Here is a 16,411-nt window from a genome sequence, read left to right as displayed (position 1 = left end):
AATGATGCTGCCTAAGGGAAGCATGTATAATGTAAACAGAATAGGTCCTAGAACTGAACCCTGTGGAACTCCATAATTGACCTTAGTGTGTGAAGAGGACTCTCCATTTACATGAACAAATTGGAGTCTATTAGATATGATACAAACCACTGCAGTACAGTGCCTGTAATACCTACAGCATGTTCTAATCGCTCTAATAGGATATTACGGTCAACAGTATCGAACGCTGTGCTAAGGTCACTAAGGTCAAGCACAGAGCAGCATGAGTCCACTGTCAGAGGCCATAAGAAGATCATTTGTAACCTTAACTTAAACTGATTCTGTGCTGTGATGAGCTCTGAAAACTGACTGAAACTCTTCAAATAAATCATTCCTCTGCAGATGATCTGTTAGCTGTTTGACAAGTACTCTTTCAAGGATTTTTGATATGAAAGGAAGGTTGGAGATTGGCCGATAATTAGCTAAGTCTGCTGGGTTGCGAGATGGCTTTTTAACCCTTTAAGACCTACCATAGAACCAAGTCCGCCAGAGCTTATATTATATTTTTACATGTTGTAGAGCCATTTTTGGGAGCATTTCAAGTTGCTATACATCAATACAACCATTACAGCCTAAATTTTAATAATATGCATGTGTGACCAAGTGGTCGGCGGGGTTATGAACAAAATAATAAACTTGACAACGCCACCTAGGGGAATTGCACCCCCAGGAAATATATTTAAGAAAAATAGATAAAAGGAATAAAAGGAGTCCACACAGATTCAAGGATGCACACTGAGGCAGTTTGGCTTCCAATATTAAAACAGTTTTATTCATAGAAAAAAATAAAGGAAATATTAACAGTCAAGATGTAGCGTCATTGTTGACAGTGTCCTACAGTAAAAATAAAACAATCGTGTAACTTGGACTTACCAGCAGCCGTGGAACCAAAAGAAAATCACACAAAAAGAATCACTGCAGCTCACCCAGTGCTGTACAAAAGAAAGTGTGAAAACGACCCACCACCTGAGGTCCCAGGGCCACTGGCTCGTCCTCCGTTCACTGAAATAAAACACAGAAAAATATATTAAAAGAATAAAAGGACACTGAGCGTCAGGCTCGCTACAGATCATAAAAAAACTAAAACACACTTTAATAAAAGAAATCACACACACACACACACACACACACACACACACACACACACACACACACACACACAGGAAAGGCTTATACCCCACGGGTCAAACTACCACTCGTGCTGGTAATAATTATTCTCGGACGTAGGCTGGTCTGGCTCCCCACCGGCTGAGACCGGCAACCCAGGCGATTTAGAGTCCCACCACGACACTCGGGCAGAGAGTCACTTCAGCCCAATCACAGAAGCGTGGGTACGAGCAACAGTCCAAAATAAAATAGAAGAACACCAGGCGAACCAAAAAAAAAGGTAAGCCTACTTAATAAAAACAAGATAAGACAAGACAGCAGCTAGGCAGGCGTCTCGACTCTTTGCTTAAAAATCAGGCAGTTGGTCCCTGAGAAGGTGCGGCAGCAATCAAACCCTACAAACAAAAAAGGCAAAGATAACCTTAATCGTCTCTAATTTACAAATACTAGCAGCTATAATATAAGCGTGCTTACCCCAAGACTGGAGGCGCTGTGCTGTACGGTGAACGCAACTCACGCGTCTCTTCACCACAGCTGGAGTAAAGAAAGAGAAACAGCCGCGCTGTAGCAGTCACAATCCGATTGTATCGGTAAATTAACCGATACAAATTAACCAATAGGCCAGCATTTACTGCTGTATCGCACCAGAAGCTCGGGAGGAATGATCCAACAAAAAAACCGGCTTCCCTTTATACAGGTAAACACCACCCTGTAATCAATATGCAGGTGGGTTCCTAATTAACCCAATCACATGATACAAGGAGTGAGTGCAGCGGAAAGAGAGCGAGGGTGGTAGAGCGAGCGAGAGAGAGAGAAAAAGAAGGGCGAGTAGCCCATCCGGCTACACATGCATAGTAATTACATAAATTGCAAAAAAGTGCAATAAACTACAAAAAAATTGAAAATCGTTTTTGTTTTTTAACATATATTTCTAGTTAGAGAAATTTAAGAGGCTTATCCCTCAAAACTGTAAATACAAAAAAGTTGCACAAAATAGTTTCCCACCACAAGAAATTTATTTTGCGTGTCTTTATAGTTTTGTTTTTGAAATACACCAATTTCTATACATTGCAGGAAAAACAAAAATAAATATTATAGTGCAAATTTGCAAAAAAGCAGCATATGCATCAAAATAAACTATTTCCAGCAGTGCAATATTAGTCCTAAGCATCCCAGAAACGACACAGAAAGTCATAAAGTCAAACATAACTTTTAAAAACACCAGTATAGGCTCATGAGGCCCTGATGGTAAAAAACTACATTTCCGCGAAAATGACGTCACTTCTGGTTTCGGGCAGGTAATGGCGGACATGCGATAGTTCACGCTGATGGACGTAGGAAGTGTGACAAACAGCTGATCGGATCGGCAAAGGGTGTTTCTGGAATATTATGGGGGTTTTTTTTGCTGCGAGCGCTTTTTATGCAGTTTTTGCAAAGCTATATGTGAAAGGAAACCGTGACCTAGGACAAACTGATGGCATAAGATGTAAGTACAACTCCTCCGGTTTCACATGCAAAAAAAATTATTGCGCTAGCTTACGTGGTTGCAGTTCAACAAGGCTTTAAAAGTAGTTGCACAAAACGGAACGTGCCCGCTCTGACCGGTTGTAAAGGGTTAAGGGTTTAGATTAGTTCAACATCACCTGGTGGCAATGAGATATAAAGTTGAGTATCATCTGCATAATTGTGGTAGTTAATATAATCTCTCCACTGTAGCAAATAATGTCCTAGCATTATTGTTGTTTCTGTGAATAATCTCAGAGAAGAATGATTCCCTTGCATCCTTGAGAGCTAATTGATATTCAGCCTCTCTTTATACAGTGGGGCAAAAAAGTATTTAGTCAGCCACCGATTGTGCAAGTTCCCCCACTTAAAATGATGACAGAGGTCAGTAATTTGCACCAGAGGTACACTTCAACTGTGAGAGACAGAATGTGAAAAAAAAATCCATGAATTCACATGGTAGGATTTGTAAAGAATTTATTCGTAAATTAGGGTGGAAAATAAGTATTTGGTCACCTCAAACATGGGAAATCTCTGGCTCTCACAGACCTGTAACGTCTTCTGTAAGAAGCTTTTCTGTCCCCCACTCGTTACCTGTATGAATGGCACCTGTTTGAACTCATCATCTGTATAAAAGACACCTGTCCACAGCCTCAAACAGTCAGACTCCAAACTCCGCCATGGCCAAGACCAAAGAGCTCTCGAAGGACACCAGGAAAAGTATTGTAGACCTGCACCAGACTGGGAAGAGTGAATCTACAATAGGCAAGCAGCTTGGTGTGAAAAAATCAACTGTGGGAGCAATCATCAGAAAATGGAAGACATACAAGACCACTGATAATCTCCCTCGATCTGGGGCTCCACGCAAGATCTCATCCCGTGGGGTCAAAATGATCATGAGAACGGTGAGCAAAGATCCCAGAACCACACGGGGGGACCTGGTGAATGACCTGCAGAGAGCTGGGACCAAAGTAACAAAGGTCACCATCAGTAACACACTACAACGGCAGGGAATCAAATCCCGCAGTGCCAGACGTGTTCCGCTGCTGAAGCCAGTGCATGTCCAGGCCCGTCTGAAGTTTGCCAGAGAGCACATGGATGTTACAGCAGAGGATTGGGAGAATGTCATGTGGTCAGATGAAACCAAAGTAGAACTTTTTGGTATAAACTCAACTCGTCGTGTTTGGAGGAAGAAGAATACTGAGTTGCATCCCAAGAACACCATACCTACTGTGAAGCATGGGGGTGGAAACATCATGCTATGGGGCTGTTTTTCTGCCAAGGGGACAGGACGACTGATCCGTGTTAAGGACAGAATGAATGGGGCCATGTATCGTGAGATTTTGAGCCAAAACCTCCTTCCATCAGTGAGAACTTTGAAGATGAAACGAGGCTGGGTCTTCCAACATGACAATGATCCAAAACACACCGCCCGGGCAACAAAGGAGTGGCTCCGTAAGAAGCATTTGAAAGTCCTGGAGTGGCCTAGCCAGTCTCCAGACCTCAACCCCATAGAAAATCTGTGGCGGGAGTTGAAAGTCCGTGTTGCTCGGCGACAGCCCCAAAACATCACTGCTCTCGAGAAGATCTGCATGGAGGAATGGGCCAAAATACCAGCTACTGTGTGTGCAAACCTGGTAAAGACCTATAGTAAACGTTTGACCTCTGTTATTGCCAACAAAGGTTATGTTACAAAGTATTGAGTTGTATTTTTGTTATTGACCAAATACTTATTTTCCACCCTGATTTACGAATAAATTCTTTACAAATCCTACCATGTGAATTCATGGATTTTTTTTTCACATTCTGTCTCTCACAGTTGAAGTGTACCTCTGGTGCAAATTACTGACCTCTGTCATCATTTTAGGTGGGGGAACTTGCACAATCGGTGGCTGACTAAATACTTTTTTGCCCCACTGTATATCTCGCAATGAACCTGGAGACGAGTTTTCTTTTTACTAGAGACAGTTTTAACCTTAAATGGCACAATCTTGTACATCATGTCTGAGATTTTGGACAAAAAAAAATCATCTGTCAGTTTGTTTACTGAATGTGTCTTGGTGGATGTTGGTGATTTGAATGAGGTAGAAGTGTAGATCAGTTTAAAGTTTTCAGCTGAATTTTATTTGAGTGGCCTTATTCTGATTAGATATTTTGGCTAAGATGGTACTTTCAAATAAAATGCAGAAATGATCAGATAATGCAATATCATTATATCACATCAGCAATGTTAGAGATATTTAAATCTTTGCTAATAAGTAGGTCCAGAGGGTGTCCTCAATACTAGGGACATAACCAGATCTATGAGAGACCTATAGACTCAGGTGGTAGAACTGCAGCGTTTGGCAGGGGGATTTTAGATTCCCCCAAATCCAAAAAGGCTTTTTTAGCTGACCTGTTGGACACGACAGCCAAAGGGGCTTTGGTCAGGTCACGTTTCCTCAGTGTCACAGAGATGGATGCCCCATCTCACTTTTTCTGTGGACTGGAAAAGAAGAATGGGCAAAGAAAAATTGTTCACTCTCTAATTTCTGACAGTGGCTCAATAATCTCAGATCCTTCTGAGATCAGGAAGTTTGCTGTCAGCTTTTAAAATGACCTTTTTAAGAGTGATTTCTCAGAAAATACCAGTTTGTGCAATAGCTTCTTCAAGGGACTCCCTCGGGTGGCGGCTGAAGCCAATCAAAAACTGGAGGTTCAGCCAACTTCGCATGAACTTCATACTGCTCTGATGAGTTTTCAGATTGGTAGAACTCCTGGCATGGTCTTCCTGTTGTGTTCTACAAAAGCCTTTGTTCTGTGATGGGTGAGGATTTTCTTGAGGTTGTCACGAATAGTCTGCAGAGAGGCTTGCTGCCTCTGAGCTCTAGAAGGATGGTCATCACTCTGCTGCAAAAGAAGGGAGATCTACGCAATTTGAAGAACTGGAGACCAGTCTCGTTACTCTGTACAGACTATAAGAGTTTTCCAAAGTCCTGGCCACCAGACTTCGAGACGTGATGGCTTCTGTCGTTCATGGAGACCAAACGTATTGCATGGCAGGCAGGCTGATAAGTGATAATGTCACTTTGATTAGATATGTTTTGGACCTCTCTAGCTCTTTGGGCATAGATGTTGGTCTCATTTCTCTTGACCAAGAAAAGCTTTTGACCAGGTTGAACACCAATATTTGTGGCACACTTTAACTGCTTTTGGAAACACAGCCCAGGTTTTGAAGCAATGATTCAGGTTCTGTACCGTGACATTACGAGTGTACTGAAAATAAATTGGGTCTTGAGTGGTCCGTTCAGTGTTCTGAGGGGGGTGAGGCAGGGCTGTTCTTTGTCAGGGATGCTGTATTCCCTGGCAATTGAACCTTTGCTTCACAAATTAAGACAGGACTTGTGTGGTGTTTATATCCCTGGATACAATGTATCTTTGAAGTTGTCAGCTTATGCCGATGATTTAATTGTCCTGATCAACTCACAGAAAGATATTTAGGTTTCAGAGAACACAGTTTCTGTCATGGTCCGGAGTCTGCGACTCCGTGTTTATGTTTAGTTTATTAGTATTCTGTGGTTTTGGTTGCCTTGGGTGTTTGTACTCCTCTGTTTCATGGTTCATGTTCCTATGTTCTGTGTCCCCCAGTCTGTGTTAAGTTGGTGGGTTATGTCATTGCGTGTATGTGTTTCCTGTTTTATTGTGAAGGTCTGCGTCTTATGTGAGTGTTTTCAGTTTGCCTCCCTAGTCTTGTCATGTAATCACTCCCAGCTGTGTTCCCCACCTGTGTGTAATCTCCCTGTGTTCTCTGAGTGTATTTAAGTTGTGTCTTCTGTCATGGTAGTTGCTGGTTTGTCTGTGTTGTTTCCCCTCGGTCTCCCTGCATCTCTCCATGTGTATTTCCCCGGATCTCCCTGCATCTTCATTTCTGGTTTGTGTTGTTAGTTTACCCAGTTTAGGTTTCCGGTTTCATGTTCACCCACCATTGCTGTTTGTACCCACTCCTGTAAATAAATACTCACCTGCACCAGAGCTGCCGCCTTTTGGGTCCTTTCTCCAACTCCACACGGCTTGCCCCGGCAAACCGTGACAGTTTCTCTTTTTTGGTTGTATTTCTTCTGCAAAAATAAACTGGGAAAAGAGTGAGGCTGTAACTGTGATAGGTCAGCTGGGGGATCAGCTCAGTCTGCCTGGAGGTTTAATCTGGAGAAGGGGTGGGCTTAAGTATTTAGGGGTGTTTTTAGGCAAGGACACTTTTTTTGCAGAAGAATTGGGAAAATGTGGTGGATAAAGTCAACGGTCAGCTTTCAAAATGGAGGTGGCTTTAACCTAACATGTCATGCAGAGGTTGGGTTCTTTTTATCAATAATCTGCTTTCTTCTGCTCTGCGGCACCGGCTGACTTGTTTTGATCCCCCAGTTACCCTCTTGTCTAACATTCAAAGGATCCTGGTGGACTTTTTTTGGGATACGTTGCACTGGATTCCTCAAAGTGTCCTTTTTCTCCCTAGAGAGGAAGGTGGACAAGGTCTTGTCCATTTGGCCAGTAGAGGGGCTGCTTTTCACTTTCATTTTATTCAGAGGCTGCTTACAGGACCCCCATATCTAGTATGGAGGAGGGTATCGTGCTGTATTCTTCAGCAGGTTGGTCATATGGGTTTGGATTTATCTCTGTTTCTGATGGACTCAAGCAAGCTGAACTCTTCACTTCTTCCACCGTTTTACAAGAGTGTTTTTTTCTATATGGGTTCTGCTGAGGAAAGGGAGGCAACAGCAAGTGGAATCTCTGCACTGGTTGCTGGAAGAACCTGTATTGTTTGGCAGTTTGCTGGATTGCCCTGTCTGGGGTACGACTACTTTATCCAGACGGCTCCACGCTGCACAAGTCTTTCCTCTGAAGAGGGTGGTAGAGCTGGCTGGACCTCGGCTGGATAATCCGGATGGACTCGCTGGACAGCTTGGGATAAGGTCTACTCGAGTTGTTGGTCAGCTTTTGGATCATTGGAAACGCAAGTTAGGTGGAGTTGAGTGTTCACATTTGGCAAGTTATTGTGACAGCACTCTGTTTCCAAATCATTTAGATCCTTATCCTTCCATCAGACTGTTTCCTGGTTTTAAGAACTGCTTTGGTCCTTTACTGGATAATGTGGATGTTGCGGGAGTGTCCCTGGAGGGGGCCTCTGGAAAAACTTTGTATAGGCTGCTGGTAAAAACTCTCAATCAAGGGAAGCTGAATGGCCGCAATGAGACGGTGTGGAGGACCCATCTCTCCTTAGCACCTGACCTCAAAACAGCATGGAGATCCTTTTACAAACCTCCCCTCATGAAAATTAGGGGAAATGGCGCCGGTGAGGTCGGCTGCCGTCAGGACTGCTCCGACCACTTTTTCTTTGTCTTTATTTTTTTAAGTTAGTTTTCAGTGTTTCTAAATCGGCAAAATCATCACCATTGGGTACATTAGGTATGACAGTGACACTCTTGTTTCTATTGGTATACAATGTACTCACAATTCGAAGTTTTTAACTCCGGATCTGAGCTGGCCGAGTGAGATCTTGAGGGAGAACAAAGGGAAGCGGCGGCGGCCTAGAGGGAAGTGAGCCGGCGTCAGGAACAGGCTGAGAGCTCGTGCACACCGCACACCTCTGCCTAGCATCCTGCTCACCAACGTCCAGTCACTGGAGAACAAGCTTGATGACCTCAGGGCCAGGATAAAGTTCCAGAGAGACATTCGGGACTGCAATCTCCTCTGCTTCACCGAGACATGGCTGAACCCAGCGGTGCCGGACCACGCCATCCAGCCCACCGAGTTTTTCTCGGTTCACCGCATGGACAGGACATGGGACTTGGGGAAGTCAAGGGGAGGCGGCGTGTGTTTAATGGTGAACAACAACTGGTGCAACAGTGCGAACGTTGTTCCTCTCACACGCTCCTGCACACCAAATCTGGAACTACTGTCCATCATGTGTCGTCCTTTTTATCTACCTCGGGAATTTACATCGGTCATTGTAAGTGCCGTTTATATTCCACCACAAGCGGACACGGTCACCGCCTTATGCGAGCTGCATGAGGCACTCACACAGCACCATACACAACACCGGGACGCTGCGCTTATTGTGACGGGGGACTTTAATAGTGCCAACCTCAAACGCGCAGCGCCGAACTTTTATCAACACATCACCTGCCCCACCAGAGGTGAAAGGACACTGGACCACTGCTACACTATGATCACGGACGGCTACAAGACACAATCCCGCCCTCCGTTTGGCAAATCCGATCACGCCGCCATCTTCCTCATGCCAAAATACAAATAAAGGCTGAAACAGGAAGTTCCGGTTCAGAGGAAGGTCGCGCGCTGGACTGATCAATCGGTGGCCGCGTTAAAGGACGCACTCGATGACGCAGACTGGGGCATGTTCAGAAACAGCTCCAATGATGATGTCAACGTGTTTACGGAAGCGGTTGTGGGATTCATCGGGAAACTAGCGGATGATACCGTGGAGACAAAGACTATCACAACGTTTCCCAACCAGAAGCCGTGGGTGGATAAAACCATCCGCGACGCTCTGAGATCCCGCACCGCTGCCTACAACACGGGACTCACGACGGGGGACATGGACCCGTACAAAGCCGCATCATATAACGTGCCGAGGGCGGTGAAAGAGGCGAAGCAGCGCTACGGGAGGAAACTAGAGTCACAACTCCAACAGAGTGACTCTTGGAGCCTGTGGCAGGGACTAAGGACAATAACGGACTATAAAGCACCAACAACCGGTATGACAAACGCAGCCGTGACTCTGGCAGACAAGCTGAACACTTTCTATGCTCGCTTCGAGGCTGCAGCTAAGGACTGCAACAATGCTAGTGCTAGCGGCGCTAACGGCTGCAGACAGGAAGATACTGCCAGCACCGGAAACGTTCTCGTCATCTCCGAGCATGAAGTAAGGAGAGCCTTCAAGAGAGTGAACACCAGGAAAGCAGCAGGACCAGACGGCATCCCAGGTCGTATCCTCAGAGACTGCACATACCAGCTAGCTCCTGTGTTTACTGAGATATTCAACATCTCTTTATCTCAGTCGGTGATCCCCACATGCTTCAAAGAGTCCATCATTGTTCCTGTCCCGAAGAAACCCCACCCTACTTCTCTCAATGACTATCGCCCTGTAGCCCTCACCTCAGTACTGATGAAGTGCTTTGAACGCCTGGTCAGAGACTTCATCATTTCTTCACTACCAGCAGTGTTGGGAAGGTTACTTTTAAAATGTATTCCATTACAGAATACAGAATACATGCCCCAAAATGTATTTTGTAACGTATTCCGTTACGTTACTCAATGACAGTAACGTATTCTGAATACTTTGGATTACTTAATATATTATCATGCTTTTTACAACAACATGAATGTACTATTGCTGTGTGATTTATTACTATTACTGAAGGTCCGCGACTCCGAACTGTAGTAAAGGGACCTCTGACTAATACGGCGGGGTCCCTGTCGGCTCGTAGCCGAAAAATAGCTTTACTTTGTTGTGTGGGTCAACTCTGCTTGCCAGAGACAGAGAGAGGCGTTGAAAGACTGCTCCAACGGAACTTATTGTTTTCGGAGGAAAACACGAACACAGTGTACAGTCGAGTCTTAATAGCTTACTTGCAACTGGGCTCGTCAGGCACTCTTCTTGGCTGAAGTGGTTATTATTATATTTACATGCTTCCAGCTCCCGTTTTTCCTCGATGACAACTTGTACCTTTCCACTCCCCTTTTTCTCCCTCCTCGCGCTCACAGACACATAACGTGTATGGCAGTCCATTCTCCCTGCAGCACGGACTATACTGCCCATGATGCTACATTCTTTAGAGCTATGCTTGTAGCATTCTGCCCGTTAGCTTAGCACAACAACAACGAAAAGGCGCTCTCTCACCCAGGAAACACACAATCGCAGAGAGAGAGAGAGAGAGCGTCGCCCTGTAACCATGGCAACCGTAACGCTGCCGCCTGGAACGACAGAACGTAGCTGTCAAACAAAACCCAAACAGTCCTGACCCGCGACAATATGAAACAGGAAAGTACCGCCGTGTAATCCATTTATTTCAACAAAGTAACTGTATTCTGAATACCACCTTTTTAAACGGTAACTGTAACGGAATACAGTTACTCATATTTTGTATTTTAAATACGTAATGGCGGTACATGTATTCCGTTACTCCCCAACACTGACTACCAGACACACTGGACCCACTACAGTTCGCTTACCGTCCAAATCGTTCCACAGACGATGCCATCTCTCATCTCCTCCACACATCACTCACTCACTTGGACACTAGAAGGGGGAATTATGTTAAAATGCTCTTCATAGACTACAGCTCTGCATTTAACACCATAATTCCCTCCACACTCACCACCAAGCTGAAGCATCTGGGACTCAGCTCATCTATGTGTCAGTGGATCTCCAACTTCCTAACTGGCAGACCACAGGCAGTAAGGATGGGCGGACATGTCTCAGCCTCCACCACTCTCAGCACTGGAGCCCCCCAGGGGTGTGTTCTGAGGCCCCTGCTGTACTCTTTGTACACATATGACTGTGTGGCCACTACCAGCTCCACCACCATCATCAAGTTTGCTGACGACACCGTCGTGGTGGGCCTGATCTCTGATAACAACGAGACGGCCTACCTGAAGGAGATTAGGAATCTGGAGAAGTGGTGCCAGAGGAACAACCTCCTTCTAAACGTCAGTAAGACAAAGGAGCTGATAGTGGACTTCAGCACTAAGCAGGAGAGGAACTACCAGACCCCTGTCATCAACAAGGTGCCCAGTGGAGAGAGTGGACAGCTTCAAATACCTCGGAGTTCACATCACGCAGGACCTGTCATGGTCCTGTCACATCAACACTGTGGTGAAAAGGGCCCGTCAGCGTCTCTACCACCTCAGACGCTTGAGAGACTTCTAACTGCCCTCCAAGGTGCTCAGGAACTTTTACTCGTGCACCATAGAGAGCATCCTGACGGGAAACATCTTAACCTGGTTCGGGAACAGCACCATGCAGGACAGACGAGCTCTACAGAGGGTTGTGCGGTCAGCTGAGCGCACCATCCGCTCCGAGCTCCCTGACCTGCACTCAATCTACAGCAGGCGGTGCTGGACCAAGGCCAGGAAGATCGTGAAGGACCTCAGCCATCCCAACAACAGACTGTTCTCTCTGTTGAGGTCAGGAAAGCGATTCCGCTCCCTGAAGACCAACACAGAGAGACTGAGGAGGAGCTTCTTCCCGCAAGCGATACGGTCTCTCAATCACACCACCACACAGTACTGACCCACACATATAGTTCTTACACACACACTGGACATTCTGGACATTGTTATCACTTCATCACTTAAATCACTTTAAGCATATTTGCACTGCACAAGACATAATGTGGATTGCACAACACTGGTCACTATATTCTTCATTTCCAGTTAATACTTGTACAGCTGCTGTTATTGTGTGTATATATATATATATATATATATATATATATATATATATATATATATTTATTTATTTATTTATATTTCTTCATACATTCTTATATAGTTCTATACTGTGTATTGTGTATTTTGTTGTACAGTTATTTTATTTTCAACTTTAATTTATATATTTTATCTTATTCTTTCCCAGTTAAATTTACCCTTCATTCTAATTTGTGTTGTACAGTTATTTCATTTTTAACCTTAATTTTTTATATTTTATTCCTTCCTAGTTAAATTTACACTTTTTAATTTTTCATATTTATTTCCTATCTTATTCATAGCTTTTTCCTTTTTTTTCTTTAGGTCACGAGCAGTTGTCTAAGCATTTCACTGCACATACTGTGTATGACTGTGTACGTGACAAATAAAAATTTGAATTTTAAAATTTGAATTTGAATTTTAAATTTAAAAAAACATGCAGACTTGCAGTGGAGAATTCTTCATGGCATTGTTGGTGTAAACTCTTTTGTTTTTGTTACTAACGCTGCTGTGGAAGATAAATGTCAATTCTGTGAGCAGAGGGAGACCCTGTTTCATTGTTTTCTGAATGTGTTCGCCTCTCGGCTCTGTTTGTGCTTCTAAAAGCTATCTTTAGTAGATGTGGGGAAGGTTGTACACTGACTACTTTTTATTTGTGGTTTTACATTTACTTGTCTTAGGAAGAACAAATGCCAGCTGCGTAATCTTTTGTTAGGACAGGCAAAAATGGCAGTGTATATGAGCAGGAAGAGGAAGGTGAGAGAAGGGCTGAATGTTGAGGTTCTTAGGCAGGTGTTGATGTAATTTTTCGATATATTGTGCTTTTTTTGATTGATTTTGTGTTACATTTCAATATTACGAGTGTGGTAATATATCGATTACCTAATGAGAAATAAACATATTTTTTTAGAAATAAAAAAAAAGAAATCCCTGCCTCTCTCTCTCTCTCTGTTTCTCTCTGTTGATTCCTTATAAAGCAGCCCACCAGCCATCAGCAGCAGGTGCATTGCTGTGTGTTGCACCCAGAAGAAGGAGGGAAACCACATACGTCCCATCAATCCACATAAATGGTAAATGGACTCATAGCGCTTTTCTACTCTCCTGGAGTTGTTATGGTTTATGGCCTGGATGGATTGGGTCCTTCAGTATCTGAGCTGCTCTAGTCCAGCATCTCCTGGTATAGGTGTCCTGGAGGGGGGGAAAGCAATCCTGCAGCAGCCTTCTGCTGAGCTTTTTGGTCCTTAACACAGCTGTTCCCAAACCAGGATGTGATGTTCTGTGTGAGGATGTTCTCCACAGCCCCTGCATAGAAAGTCCTGAGGATCATTGGAGAGAACCTAAACTTCCTCAATTGTCGGAGGTGGTACAGGCGCAGCCTAGCCTTTTTGGACTGTATCTGAATGTGGGCAGACCATGTGAGGTCTGAGGAGATGTAGATACCGAGATATTTGAAGGACTGCACCCTCTCCACTGGAGCTCCGTTGATGATAATGGGCTTGTAGTCCCTGTGCTGACTCCTTCTGAAGTCCACCACTAGCTCGCTGGTCTTGCCGACGATCAGCTGGAGGTGGTTATCCTGGCACCACGATGCCAGATTCTTCACTTCATCAATGTAAGCCGCCTCATCGTTGTTGGAGATGGCGCCCATCACCACTGGGTCATCAGCAAACTTCACAATGGTGTTGGAGCCATGGGTGGCCACACAGTCTGAAATATAGAGGGAGTAGAGCAGTGGCAAGAGGACACATCCCTGTGGTGCTCCCGTGTTGATGGTGATGCTGTCGGAAACGCACCTACCCACCCTCACCACCTGAGTGCTGCCAGTGAGGAAGTCAAACACCCATGCACACAGATGGCTGTTGAGTCCTAGATCCCTCAGCTTTGTGACATTAACCTCAAAACGGGTATAGAATTTGATCAGCGTTGGTGAATGAAGAGTCGGCGTTGGTTGGCGCAGTATCCCTGGCTTTGTAAACCGTAATGGTGCGTAGTCCGTGCCACATGCTTCATGTATCGCCCTGGTGGAAACGAGACTCCACGCACTCCCATTACCGTGTGCTGTACGCTGTATGAGGCCGCTTCGTAGCCAGTGGCGAAACCCACATTGTAGCTGGCAGTCCTGGCGTTCACTGCAGCGCGGATCGATCTGTCCACCCAGGGAATGTGGTGACTCTCGCCGTGTGGATAATCTCCTCTGCTACCATGTTGACAAAGCTTACTGCTTCCATAAACTCGTTGTTGTCGACTGCACATGCTCTTAACATGTCCCACTCTACGTCGTTGAGTGCATCCTGTAGCGTAGCTTCTGATTGGGCAGACCAGCGTTTCACCTCCCTCGTGGTTACTTCTTCCTTCCATATGTTTTGTTTATGCTGAGGAATGAGGAAGATGGTGTTGTGGTCAGACTTCCCAAAAGCTGGGTGTGAAACACTTTTGTAGCCCTGCTTGTATGGCGTGTAGCAATGGTCCAAAACTTTCATCCCCCCTCGTCGGACATGAGACATGTTGTTAGAAGTTCAACATGACCTGTCCAAGGTATGCTTTATTAAAGACTCCTCTCAATGAGAGCTGCGCCCAGGTCCTTGTTTTGAAACGAACTCAGCACATCATGTAGTTCGGACATGTGTCCGCTTTGGGTGACTGAGGTGAACTCACGGGGCAGATACAAAGGGCTCACTTAATGCTCAGGAATTTCAGATGTGGCGAGCAGCCACTAGAGAGAGCAAAAATGCTCCTGGCGTCACACCACTTTCTGTTAACCATGAGACACACTTCTCGACCTTTGGGGTTTTTTTTACTCTGCCGTTCTGTCCGCATGGAGCACAAAGAATGAATCCGACGGAGTTAAGGTTTGGTCTGGCATGGTGGGGGTCAGCCATGTCGCCGTGAAGCACAGAATGTTGCAGTCTCTCATGTCACATTAGAAGTTGACTCTTGCTCTTAGGTCATCGAGCTTGTACTCCAGCGATTGTACGTTGCCAGTAGGAGGCTGGGCGGTGGTGCCCGATGCGTCCGCTGTCTCAGTCTGTACCGAACGCCGGCACGTTTACCCCGGCGCTTCTTTGTTCTTTGCCTCGGGTGAGCAGCCTGACCATTGTTGGCTGTGCCTTTCTCGGGAGGCCAGGGTGGGTCAGGTGTAAAAGTGTCCAAGATTACATGTGCAACCTTGTCACTGATGTTTAGAAGTGATCTGCTGTCATAGACCATAAAACTAGAAGATTTTGGGATGTAAAACAGAGCGAAAAATTAGTGAACAACTAAAAAGGTGCATAGTCTGAGCGGAGCGGTCAGGAAAGCGTCTGGATGTGGCCGCGCCATCTTAAGATTTGAGAAGTTTTATGTTATTATTGGAAGATGTCAAAATACTCCCAATCTTTGGATATGTTTTGCCTTTTTTGGTGGCTTTATATGCTTTCAATCTTCAACAAGCTATTGATGATCCTTAGAATCATCTCAGGTCCAGATCATGCAAAAAGCTAATTCCCACATCTTTTTCAACAGCTTGGATCACATAATGGGGCAGTCATGTCATTTCAGAGAAATGGGACTGTTTATTTTTGGTTTTCTGTGAAGGTTCTCCATCATCCAGGTCATCATAGTCTAAAGAGCTTGTAAAGAAAAGCATCTGGACTTCTCTAAGTTTCTTGAAGACTTTTCACCTCTCATCTGGGAAGCTTCTTCAGTTCTAAGAGCAAATGGTGGAGAGTCCCAGATTTTAAGCCCTATGGGAGTGTCCCTAAGAGGGTCATGGGCCCCCTATTGATCCTCTGCCTAATCACACAAGCTAAGGTGTGAAACAAGTGTGGTCACAATCAGCCAAGGTTTCAACAAAGTTGGACTCAAAAACAGCACAGAGGCACTAATCCTGGAAGCAAAGGAACAAGCACCAAGTACAAGAGCCAACTGAGATAATCCATCAACAATGCCAGGTTAGTCATTAATATACTGCAACAGCATGGGAATAGAGCAGCTGTGAGAGAATTCAACATTAATGAATCAATGGTACGGAAGTGGAGGAAGCAAGAAGAATGAGTTGAGTAAAGTTTGACTTTTCTGACTGTTTTGTTTCATTTAATGCGCCTTATAACCTTAGACCCATTCATCGACAGTGCGCCTTATGGTCCGAAAAATACAATATACAGGAACATCTGTACCGAGCATGGCCTGGAAGTCCCAAGGTCAAAATGGGACACGCCCCATGGGCAAGATACTAGCCCCGATTTGCTATCCAATAGATTAATGTTAAATAGGAAGTGCTTAGAAAGAGCATAGAAAGAAGTTCTTGTGGAATGAGGCAAGT

At 44.9% G+C, this 16,411-nt stretch overlaps 2 protein-coding genes across 2 annotated transcripts in view; one reads left to right on the top strand and one right to left on the bottom strand.

The window, feature by feature from the left end:
- LOC309698671 (low affinity immunoglobulin gamma Fc region receptor II-like) overlaps nt 1-14,364 on the bottom strand; it is a gene marked incomplete at both ends in the record, with an annotated part of 32,561 nt that extends 18,197 nt beyond the window's left edge. The window contains 2 exons of the mRNA XM_082521269.1: nt 13,627-13,687; nt 14,164-14,364. Of these exons, the coding sequence (XP_082377395.1) occupies nt 13,627-13,687; nt 14,164-14,364 (262 nt within the window). The remainder of the gene's footprint in view (nt 1-13,626; nt 13,688-14,163) is intronic.
- LOC309695479 (low affinity immunoglobulin gamma Fc region receptor III-like) overlaps nt 1-16,411 on the top strand; it is a 92,343-nt gene that overhangs the window by 67,254 nt on the left and 8,678 nt on the right. The gene's annotated exons all lie outside the window — the stretch shown is intronic.

Source organism: Aulonocara stuartgranti, assembly GCF_965226115.1.
Source record: "Aulonocara stuartgranti genome assembly, chromosome: 3".
NCBI lineage: Eukaryota > Metazoa > Chordata > Actinopteri > Cichliformes > Cichlidae > Aulonocara > Aulonocara stuartgranti.
Note: the sequence above shows the minus strand (reverse complement) of the source record. Positions and strands in the feature narration are given on the sequence as shown.